This window comes from Bombyx mandarina, chromosome 11 (genome assembly GCF_030267445.1).
Source record: "Bombyx mandarina strain Sakado chromosome 11, ASM3026744v2".
Lineage (NCBI taxonomy): Eukaryota > Metazoa > Arthropoda > Insecta > Lepidoptera > Bombycidae > Bombyx > Bombyx mandarina.
The window spans coordinates 13,169,253-13,181,914 of NC_143218.1; the positions used below are offsets into that span (position 1 = coordinate 13,169,253).

At 35.8% G+C, this 12,662-nt stretch overlaps 1 protein-coding gene across 2 annotated transcripts in view; it reads right to left on the reverse strand.

Moving 5' to 3' along the window:
* Positions 1 to 11,279, reverse strand: part of Arl4 (ADP ribosylation factor-like 4) — a 62,067-nt gene extending 50,788 nt beyond the window's left edge. Inside the window, exon 1 of one of the 2 annotated variants that reach the window (XM_028180494.2) lies at positions 10,714 to 11,279. In XM_028180494.2, coding sequence (XP_028036295.2) covers positions 10,714 to 10,781 — 68 coding nt within the window. In that variant the 5' untranslated portion in view covers positions 10,782 to 11,279. Of the gene's footprint in view, positions 1 to 10,709 lie in introns of both variants that reach the window. The other variant, XM_028180493.2, reaches the window with a different exon arrangement.
* Between the last annotated feature and the right edge of the window lie 1,383 nt (positions 11,280 to 12,662).

A 12,662-nucleotide genomic window follows, 5' to 3' on the forward strand; every position in this document is an offset into this window, starting at 1 on the left:
AAGATCACTGTATTATTTGCATTTGTTTGACATAAAATGTGATTTGTTGTTGTATTTCTAAAGCCCGTCGTGACCACGAAATGTAAGACCAAGATATTCCAATTCTTATTCCGAAGGAATCATTCGTTGTTTGCGGTTGGAAAGGTAGACAGACATTACTAAAAAACTATTAAGCAGGTATCTTGCCGTATGATTTTTTAAGTTATACTTTTTAGGCGCGTTATGAAAAATTGACGAGAGTGAAATTTTACGATGGGCACGCACCGTGACACAAAATTAACAGAATGAAGTTGCCCACTAAATCGCTCATTACAATACGACCGACGTAACTTGGCGAGTCTGAATATAGCCGCAGGTGAACTTTCCGAACCGTACCAAGAATTTACCGAATTTATACGATGTCAAGAAAAGGGATGTCCAATATGCGTGCTTGAGGATGTTGTTTAATCGATTTTTGAAGTTATTTTTCAAATTGATTAAAATTTAAATAAATAAAAAAATAATTATAAAAATAAAGTATAACTTCTTACGCGCGTACATAAGTACACGCACCCTTTTTTATCTTATTCAATATACAGACAAGACTCTGTAATAGAATAGCCAGGCCGTAGTACGTTATTTACGTAATCGTGTCTGTCCACATTTCGAACTGCAGAATTTAGATACACAGCAGTAGATTATCCATTACCGATGCCTGTTATACAAAGAGAACGTCTAGCGATTATGAAAGCAATAGCTTAAAATACACCGCCATGGAACTGCTGCTATTACGGTTCTCGACCGATGCCGGGCGGCTGGCTACTTGGGCACGTTTTGTCTGTTCCATCTCAGAAACTCCGACCGTTCGAGACAATGGCAAGTGAAAACCTTTTATAATTTCAGATCAATAACCCCTTGTTCGGATGCGAGCCGTTGACACTTGAATGGCGCATCACCATTTTCTCTCGCTGCTGCTATTGTTGGTAATTTTGCATTTGTATTGTAACGGTTGGTTTGGGGTGGCTGATCAGTTGAATATACTGCTTTACTTTGGGTCGGATTAATTAGCCCACAGAATCTACAGTTCCGTTTACAACTTTGGGTAATTAAATAAAAGGCCTTAGTCTTTTGTTTTAAATACTAATATCCAATATTGAAGTAATATTCAAAACTGATTATACGATACATCCAATTCTTCACTTCTAACAGAATCCTATATTGGTTCAAGTACTTGTGAAAGTTGTGTTAGCGTTACAGGCCGGAATGTTAATGGTTAAAGCAATTATTTTCTAGGAGCCCAACCATTACTCGAGACGGAAAAGGGACATTTCTATTTGAGAACATAACGACCAAGTTGTATCGGGTACTCTCGGGAGAATTTGTACAAGAATAGCACATGACGACATTCTTCAAAGAATTCTTTGAGAGACTCCTTGTTAATGCCCTTCAGTATTGATTTCTATCCGACATCCAAATATTTTGGAACGTAATTGATACTTCGTGTGTTCGAAGTCATTTCCATTACTTTTAAGGTCAGCTGTTAGTTTTATTGGCACTCATGAATGGACAAATATTAATAAAATAGAGACCCGTTGTCCACAAACTCAGCGAACGTGACTGCCGGCTCGTTGTACGTACCGAATAACAATTAACTTTTACGATTACCAACATTGCACCTGACCATTTGGGTCATTTGAAACTGCAGACACCATTAACCGTGAATACCGTCCGATTAGTCTCCTCCCGACGATAGGCAAAATTTACGAACGGCTCCTTCGGAAACGCCTCTGGGACTTCGTTACCGCGAATAAAATTCTAATAGACGAGCAGTTTGGATTCCGCGCTAAGCACTCTTGCGTACAACAAGTGCACCGCCTCACGGAGCACATCTTAATAGGGCTAAATAGGCGTAAACAAATCCCGACCGGCGCCCTCTTCTTCGATATCGCGAAGGCGTTCGACAAAGTCTGGCACAACGGTTTGATCTACAAACTGTACAACATGGGAGTGCCAGACAGACTCGTGCTCATCATACGAGACTTCTTGTCGAACCGTTTGTTTCGATATCGAGTAGAGGGAACTCGCTCTCGCCCCCGTCATCTGACTGCCGGAGTCCCGCAAGGCTCCGCGCTCTCCCCGTTATTATTTAGTTTGTATATCAATGATATACCCCGGTCTCCGGAGACCCATCTAGCGCTCTTCGCCGATGACACGGCTATCTACTACTCGTGTAGGAAGATGTCGTTGCTACATCGGCAACTCCAGATCGCAGTAGCCACCATGGGACAGTGGTTCCGGAAGTGGCGCATCGACATCAACCCCACGAAAAGCACAGCGGTGCTCTTCAAAAGGGGTCGCCCTCCGAATACCACTTCGAGCATCCCACTCCCTAATAGGCGCGCAAACACCTCCGCCGTTAGCCCCGTTACTCTCTTTGGCCAGCCCATACCGTGGGCCTCGCAGGTCAAATACCTAGGCGTCACCCTCGACAGAGGGATGACATTCCGTCCCCATATTAAAACGGTACGCGACCGTGCCGCCTTCATATTAGGACGTCTCTACCCTATGCTTTGCAAGCGAAGCAAACTGTCCTTCCGTAATAAGGTAACTCTCTACAAAACTTGCATACGCCCCGTTATGACGTATGCAAGCGTAGTGTTCGCTCACGCAGCCCGCACCAACTTGAAGCCCCTTCAGGTTATTCAATCCCGATTCTGCAGGATAGCCGTCGGAGCACCATGGTTCCTGAGGAACGTGGATCTCCACGATGACCTGGAGCTCGACTCTGTCAGTAAGTATCTACAGTCGGCATCATTGCGCCATTTCGAGAAGGCGGCACGACATGAGAACCCTCTTGTCGTGGCCGCTGGAAACTACATACCCGATCCTGTAGATCGAATGGTAAACAATCGACGTCGCCCAAAGCACGTCATTACGGATCCTCCCGATCCATTAACGGTGCTTTTAGGCACCACAAGCACCGGTCACCGTCCTCGTCGAACCCGTCGCTTGCGACGAAGGGCTCGACGAGCGAATTAACCCCTAGACACAGCCCACTGAGTTTCTCGCCGGATCTTCTCAGTGGGTCGCGTTTCCGATCCGGTGGTAGATTCTGCGAAGCACTGCTCTTGCTAGGGTCAGTGTTAGCAACTCTCCGGTTTGAGCCCCGTGAGCTCACCTACACACGTTAGGGTGAAGCTGAAATAGCCTCTCAAGGCTATCAGCATAGGTAGGAAAAAAAAAAAAAAAAAAAAAAAATTAACCGTGACCGTCCAAACATAGTTTAGACAAAACTATTGTACGTTCACCCTAACCTTAATCGTCAATTTGTTCCGCACCCACGCTGTCTGAACTTATTATATCTACATATACTCGTAAATCTTAATGTTTGTACAAATATTGGTGTAAAGATCTTTGAACTTGAGCTTAGGTAGCGTCCATGTAGCATGTTGATAGAAGAGCTGTGATTTTTCATGCACACGAATAAGGTCTGTGAACTTTGCAGAAATCGTCATATCAGCGCTTTTTGGGATTTAGTCGAACATCTGATTTTAGCATAAATAGATCTTATTATTATTGTAATTGACATTCAGCTCACCTTTAATATTTTACGCAGATTTTAATTTCATTTTCAAGTAATGCGTGACAGACAACCCAAATTTTTACTGGTTTTTTACAGCAAAATTTTCATTGGGTATTCTTTTGTTCAGTGTGGTATTATTCAGTAAAGTACATTGATCAGAGATAATTTTCGTACCTTCGTAATGTTTATAAGTCTTCTTTGATCACTACACCGACCTATGTATACGGAATGTTGCCCGTACCAAAAATTTAAAAAATCATGAGTCATTAATATGCCCACTTCGTTAACTTATCGACAATTATTATTCATACCCATACTAGGACGTGGTTTCCGTACACAACGTGTGACCATATCAATAAGTTAACATTTTAATTAACCGCGTGATTTCAGTTTTATTGGCGCAGAATGATCCAAACTATGACTTTACCGTAAAAAAAATACTTTTTATGAATTAAATGAAATATAAGTCAATAGACCAATCAATCACTGAATATTACCGTCGCCAATGTACGAACATTTTTGGAACCTGCGGAATTTTATCCTATTTGTTTCCATAACATTTTTGTATACAGAAGATATCTTTAGGTTTGTATTAAATATTTTGAGATTATATGGGGAAAACTATGAACACATAACTCTAACGCATGAAAACGCACATGCGCATAACATTAATAGTACAGCGGATTTACAAATGATAATGAAATAATCAGTAAATGAACGGTATTGAAAATTCAATGCGATATATCATTATAATTGATACGCAGATGATACGATTATAGATAGCAGTCAAATTATAAAATGTGTGAAAACAAAATAAGTTAGATAGCGAATACCTTGATATCGTGTTAGCTCCGTTATCCAATTTAGAAAAACCTCACTAAGTAGAGGTACGATCGATCTAATGCTTACGGACAATGATGAAATCTAAAATATTACAGAGACCACTGACTTCATTTCTAAAATAAATTAGGTAAACAGCATTGTCATTTTTTTGTTCGATAAAGTTTTGGTATTTGCTCAAAAATATGTAGTTTTAAATTCATCAGTGAACACAAAACCTGTAAAATGTTAAAAAGTTCAGAATAGTAAAATGAAAATAGTAAACGCAACATTAAACTAAATACATAATTAAAATAGTAATGAAAGATACGCACAAGAACAGTTTCGAGAAACATTAGTTATTTAATTTCAAAGACAAGACATTAATTATGTCTTAAATTCGTTCTCATGAATATATTTCATAGGAATTTGTGTTTAGTTAAACAGACATTTCATTACGCTGTGAATCAATAAATACCTATGATGAGTCTCGATTTCATCTACATATAATATCTTGGAAACAGTTTCTCGAATACGAGCAAGCGATAATAGCATTTTGCGGTTTTGTTCTGCTAGAGAATTTCGTATGACTATCGTCTTCAACTGTTGATATTATGACAAAAGCTTGCATTAAAAAATAAGGTCACAGTCGCCTTTTAAGTTATAGAAATTTTAGAGCGTTTGTTTACTTTGGCCAAGAATAGTTTCTCTTGATATTATTGCCGGTTTGTGTTCGAGAAAATCTCTTCATGTAAATTTGCTTTGAAGCAATTTCTTGTTATTTGGCTTAAAATTCATTCTTCAATCGATATCTTGTATCACGATTTCGTGTAACGTTTGATAAGCAGTTATCTAATCGACAAGCGCATTGTTTAAAAGTAGCAGCATTTTCTAAGGTTTTAACGATTCTATACATTTTTCAAGTGGTAATATATTTTTTGCACAAAAAATTGACATATTATTAGAAAACACGAAAATGGTTTTGTAGTCATTAATTGTTCAATTAATCGAATTTCGAATGGTAAGTATATCTACTATCTAGTAAGATGTATTGTTATGTGTTTACACAAGGACAGGTCGAAAATAAAAAAGATCTTGAACAAAAAAACAATTCTATACAGTACTCAAATAAGCTTGCACTCTCAATGTCGAAGACGTTCTGAGTTACGGAGGACAACGACCTCACGTCGTTCAATACAGCGGTTGAATTCAAATTTCAAACTTTACCGCCTACTAATGGCCAAAATTGACGTGATGCCCAAATTTGTAGTGGTCCGTGGAATACTTAAGTAAATATCAATTATTACTTTTATAGAGCTTCGTTAAATTAACAATATCATTGTTAACGCCTTAAATGATTATTTTAATATGCTCGTAGTTTAAGTGCTATTTTTTTTTTTTTCTTCGCATTATGGAGCAATGTTAAAAGTCTGCAGCAAAGAACTGACACTATACATACTTTCTGTCTATAATCAAATAATTTCGACAAAATAAATACATGTTTTTATTTGATTTAATTCAGCCCTTTACAGCCTGATCCTATTCAAATTTTGCAGTGGTGTCACAAATTATTATGAAGAGAGAGAGTCGCAATTTTGAAAAACCAATGTATGTACTATATCATCATTTGACGAACCAACGCTCTAAGTCGCTAAGTTCGCAATCTTTTCCAATCTCAACGATATTTTGACATTTTAAATATAAGCTTATGGTATAAGAACTTATGGTATTCCTATATTCTGAAATAAAAACCTTTAATAATAATAATAATGTAAGTGTTACATGAACAAATCCTGAGGATATTAACCTCTTCAGCGTTTAGATAAACATTTTGATGTGGTTATTAATTCTAACAGTTTGTTTTGGACAACGATTTATGTTTGTTTGGACAACGATATATTTTTTATTAGATGTTAGAATTATTTAAACTTAATACGGAATTTTTTAGAGTTTACTATGGTTGTCTCTTTTTTGTTTTCTACTATCTAATTATATTTTACTTACTAATTATATTTTATTTATATTAATACTATTCTAGAACTTCATTTTTTTATTATAATTGGATAAATAAAAATACTACTTTTACTTAATACGTCTCTTCTATACTTAAAATTTCTGTAGATACGGATGGGTCTGCGGAGGGACTTCGGTTCCCTCTGTATTCTGTACCGTATGTTCCATGGGAAGTGCTCTGAGGAATTGTTCGAGATGATACCGGCATCTCGTTTTTACCATCGCACCGCCCGCCACCGGAGTAGAGTTCATCCATACTACCTCGAGCCACTGCGGTCATCCACAGTGCGTTTCCAGAGATCTTTTTTGCCACGTACCATCCGGCTATGGAATGAGCTCCCCTCCACGGTGTTTCCCGAGCGCTATGACATGTCCTTCTTCAAACGAGGCTTGTGGAGAGTATTAAGCGGTAGGCAGCGGCTTGGCTCTGCCCCTGGCATTGCTGAAGTCCATGGGCGAGGGTAACCACTCACCATCAGGTGGGCCGTATGCTCGTCTGACTACAAGGGCAATAAAAAAAAAAAAAAAAGATACAGTTGACGCTGTCATAGATAAATTGTTGTCTTACTTCAATGACGATTCAATTCATCATTGTATCAAAATTTAATCCAAAAAGGTACATTTCTTATTCTTTCAGATTTTCGCATGTAATCAATCAATCGTAAATCTGATTTTTTAAGTAAAACAAACCACCGAAACGAAGACATTCACAAAAAAATATCATCCCATTAATACATACCTACAATTTTAGCTGAATTAAATGGTTTAAGAGATCTAACGATCTATACGGGCTATAAAAGCAGTTTGCACCAAATTTAAATGCATCGTAATATTTAAAATGTTTATTTGTAAGATTAGTCTATTGAAAAATTCTAAGTGTATCTAAAGAATTTAACGAAAAATGTACATAACCACTTTTTGTCAACTTCAAAATGATGCATTTGGCATCGCTTTGACTATGAATAAGCTTTCAACTTCCAATATTCGTTAGGCAAGATTAATAACATTCCTTGATATATCATTAAATTGAAAGTCAATTATAAATATAATATATCAATCGTAATATAACAAAATATCAGACTTCTTCTTTATCGTTCCCTCGCTTCTGAAACTGTGAAAAGAATGTATAGGATGCTGGATTAAGCCATTACGGTGTTTTAGACAGTTTAAGTCTAATATAGTAACGTTTTAAACAAATTTCTTATTACGAAACAAGATAAATTTTATCGTGGTTAAGCTATAAATAAAATTGTATTTTAAACAATAAAAATACAAAATTAAATACCATTCACAGGTTACCAACCTAAATTTATATTATAATAGTAATATATCACGCATAGATCGTTTCAATATTTAGAATTTATAACTACCCATTGACAAATACCAAATTATACACTTGCTTAACTCTATTATCTATTTTGTTACGTGACCAATTGTACCAATATTTATTCTGTTGCATTAATATCTCAGTATGCACTTCCCAACAACTCTTTGAAATCCAATTATTATTAATTTCAATTCGTTTAATTGATTTATATTGACGTTAAGTGTGAGCCCAATTGTGTTTTATTTTAACATTATTGAGAGCATGTAGCCGTTTGTTATTTTGATTGTTTGGGTACTCATTCATTGGTAAAAGAATCGACGCCCGAACATAATGTGTCATTATGTTATAATGTAAGCTTTACAAAGCGTGGGCCAGTAATAATGCGTGGGAACACAGCCCAATTGCTAAGATCGTGATCTATGTCTATAATAGGCGGTTTAGTTTAGTTACTTCAATATAATTTTAAGTTCGTTTTTTTATCTTTTCTTTTTTAGGATTGAAGGATTACTGGTGGCCCGGAGGCCTTTCCATTTTCACCAGGACAGTTGGGCGAGCAAAGGCTCAGCCAAGTTAAGTTCGTCGTGTTCCTTAGTACGATACCCCGTGAAATTCCCGATAATCGATCTTAAAAAAACAAGCTCACTGAAAGTTCTTTCAGGAAGGAAATGTCAGCTTCCTTTTACGTTTCCGCCATTAATGTAACCGAAGTATGGATCAAAACAGTGTTCTATTGAGTCGTCGACTTCCCCGTTTGATGTGAATTATGGACTGGTACATCCGTTACTTAAACACACGAGTTTTATGGAACTGTGAAGTGTTAAGGTGGTTACCAGAAATGTCCTGTCCAGTGTTGATACTGCTAAGTGTTATTTCTGAGAATTTGTGTAAACTTGGTTTAACTCAAGAAACTATATAGATTTTTTGTGACAATTCTTAAGTTGATTGAGTGATAATATGAAATTCATTGTTACGACGATCATTGTATTCTTACATGACTGTGTATTTGTTCGACGTATAAATCATAGTTGCTTAAGTTAAATTACTTTCTAAAACGATTTCTCTAGCGTTACCAATGATTTAAATTATGTTAGTCTTTGTTCGTTTCTAAAACTTCTGACTATAAACAAATTGGTTATTTATTTATTACTTTACACATACATGTGTATTTTATATTTAATAATAAAGAAGCAGCCATGTACATTCAGTCACAGTGTATGTCATCGATTTATTTATCCATTTTAAATAAAACATTTCTTTACGATATTGAATGTGTAATCTTTTTAGGTCGGTTAGCTAAGTTTGCAATTTGCTACGTGAAATCTAGGCTGTTTCAGATTCGGGTTACGGATAACGACACATTCGTGATAATCTATGAGTGAAACAAAGCGTAAATGACTTATGTAATTTCATTGCATTTGAAATTTAATTATGCATGCTACAATGTTATGGTCGTTGTCGACACGCCACAGTGAAGGATTAAACAAGATAAAATCGTTTGAGCCCTATACGAGCTGATGATTCATATAGCATTTGGAAATTTTTGACCATCGTCCAACTGTTCGAGATCCCGACAAATTCCAAGGGACTGAATCGAGACTTATGATAATGCGAGATTGTTTTAATAATGGCTTACGACCGGTTTATTTGTTAAAATGTTGATTGCTAATTTCGAAATATGTATGTTTGTCTCTTTGTTCATTAATTTATAATGCAATTTTCAAACTTGGAATTTAGAATCACATATCTAGTACATAACATAGGAGACGCGGTTGACGCCTTTCTGATATAATTCATCTGAAATATCTAAGTAGAAAGTGCTCATCAAGTGTCAGTTGATTGAAATACAATATTACTTATTATCGTTTATACTTCATTATTATTATTATCGGTTTTAATCTTTAAGCGTACAACAACAGCAATACTAGCCGTAAGTATAGAAGATCGTAAGTTATTGAAAGGTCGTATAAATCACATCTTCGTGCGTAAATTTTCCTAGAATTCTCGTTTTGAATTCCATTGTTACCGAACAGTAACCAAAGATCAGACACGAGGCCGGGCAGGTAGGTAGTCCTGTCTCCAAACAAAAGTATGAAGACAAATGATATTTATTCGACTGTGATTTTATTATTTTAAATTTTAAAGGAAAATCTATATTTTTGTCTTAATTGTGAGCTTACTACGTCGCGGTATTTGTGCGCGCTAATCTATATTTATTGTCATAACCAATTTGAACATCGATTTCAGAGATGTTTATCAGATTGGGTTAAGATTTCTTTTCTCATTTAAGTAGACAAAAGTTGTATTTATTTTGTATATTATGATATAGTATTTGGTATGGTTCGCAGATAATGCGTGATTGCGCCGATGGGGTTGCCTGCACGTAGTCTCAAATTAATATTGCCCATAAAAGGTTAAGTAATCTAAAACTTATTGCACTATTGTAATTGATTTAATTCCATTATTGGCGCCATGTGAGGAGCCTTTGTTTGCTAACCGGTATTTGCTATTCGGAATATTGCAGCTCTGAGAAATGTTTTTATTTCGGAATCTGTAGGTTATAAACCTCGTATAACCCTATTTCATAAACCATTGTAAAAGCCTCAGCTACATAGTGAGTGCTTTTGATTTATTGGCGGACACATATCATTACAGATATTATTGGGATCACCCTTGGCAATATCAGAAATCTGTTCCAACTTTGTGTCTAAATTGACAACGAACGATCTTAGCAAACCTAATGTGAGTCCTGAAAAGTAGAGTATGGCACTTAATCAGAATTTTTACCTTTATCACGCTTATAATGAATATTTAAGGATAATTTAATATAATCAATTATGTATCTTCCGATTTGTAATTCATCATTATTCCTTAAGAGTTTCGGATGTCGTGTTGTAATACTATTTTTAGATCAAGTTTGAGCATCATGTTAATCTGAAACTGAAAATTTATTAATGTATTATTTAATGAAATTATTAAAAAGCCACTCACTCACAATATCAAGAGGATAAAAATCCAGTGAATCCAGATACTAAACCAATCAATATGCAAGCGTGTATTCATCCACAGGACAGAAGCTTTTGCTGACTCGGAGCTCGGCTAACACTTAGGGGTTATTGATTTGCATACACTATTATAATATCACGTCTATAATCCACAAACAGAACATACAAACAATATCCAACTTATGAATGAATGGGACGTTGGAGAGTTTCACTTGTCAATAAGCCACCGTCTTGCAATCGTTGATCTCATCGACTATAAAACACAGTTGTCACTGGTTTCACTATTATTCTTGTAGATAAATCTCTCGACCGTTTTAATTCACATGAATTTAGTATCGATTGTGGCCGGATCGGATTTTAAACAAAGATGCACACAAAAACAATGTGAAATCGCGAGGCGCGCACCGCACGTGCCGCCCCGCTTGCGGTCGCCTCCAGACTAGTAGCTGGCAAGCAGCAGCGACTCGGCGCTCGGTCGGGAAGATAGATCGCGTTCGGGTGTTTTCGCGCGATTCGCTGCGTGCTGCGTTCACTCGTCAACTCTGGCAACTGAGCAAGGTAGAGCGCGATGCTTGGCGTGACTCTTCTGTTTTTATTTTCGATATGTACAGCCACACATTACATGTCAATTTTAAGAAGTGAGGTAGATTGAATAATTATTAATTAAAGCACGTTACGCATACAATTGAATTTCATTTTATTTGAAATACTAATATTTATGTTAATTGCCATAATATATTTGCTTCGTTGCATGATATTCCAGCTAATCCTGAAAATGTGGTAAGAACAAGGAGACTAGACTTTATCATGAAGAGTAATTTAATGTTATAATAGTAATATGATATAAAATTACAAAAAATTCAACAAAATACCTACTAACCTACATTAAAAATACAAGACCATATCAAAAACCTCATAGTTTCATTTAAAAAACAAAAGACAACATTGGTATTCTTCAACGCTGCTTTAATTTATTGGATTAAAATGAATTGAGACTACAAACGACTGATATGTACTAGAAACATAAACATAAGGCAAGAATAAACATTAATAAAAAACAACTGTAATATTATAAACAACTGTAAATGCTTCGAATAACAAACCTAGCAGCTCGTGGAGGTCTTCTCTGCATACCCTCATTTTTTGATTAATAGCAAATTAGCCTTGAACGATATATGATTTATTGTTCATTAATTTCAAATCCATTATACTCATATCTTAAATATACAGTAGGCACCGTTTCTACGTCAAATTTAAACCCATGCTTATATACCAAATTGTTGAGAGTCAGAACAGTAACATCATGAATAGTAATTTCTTTCTTTCTCATTTTATCTCTTACTCGAAATAGTAGTTTGAATAATTGAAACGTTTAAAATTACATAATTGGCCTACATCGATGCCCTGCAAAATTTTAAACAGTCCTATTTAAAAATAACAGCACAAGAATAATGATACAGTGTGTTATATAACCTCGACGCATATAGAGTTTTATAATCCATTGAACATTGAATTTTAATGGACTTGGGTGAGCTGACGATCTGGTAGTCGTAATAGTTAGTCGTAATAACCATGTCGTTGAGTTATTTTAAGAACTGGAATCTCCTGTAAATGAAGAAGCGGTAATTGCCTTTGGGTAAGTTTGCAAAACGATAATTGTGCTTAACATTTCATTGCACTTAGTAAATTAACATAATCACAAAGCTTTGTTTACGAAAGATAAATCCGTTTAAAACTGTGCAAATTGACTACCACGAGTATAACTATCACTAGAAGCTTAACCTAAATTGACTTCATTTTTTTGTTTCGGACGGGTAAGATCCAACTTAAGTACCTACTAGACAAATGTGATTACTTTTCTTCTTCAAATAATATTTATCGAATACTCATATCTGTAACTTATATAGTTAAGCCGTAAATCATGTTACAGTAACACTTT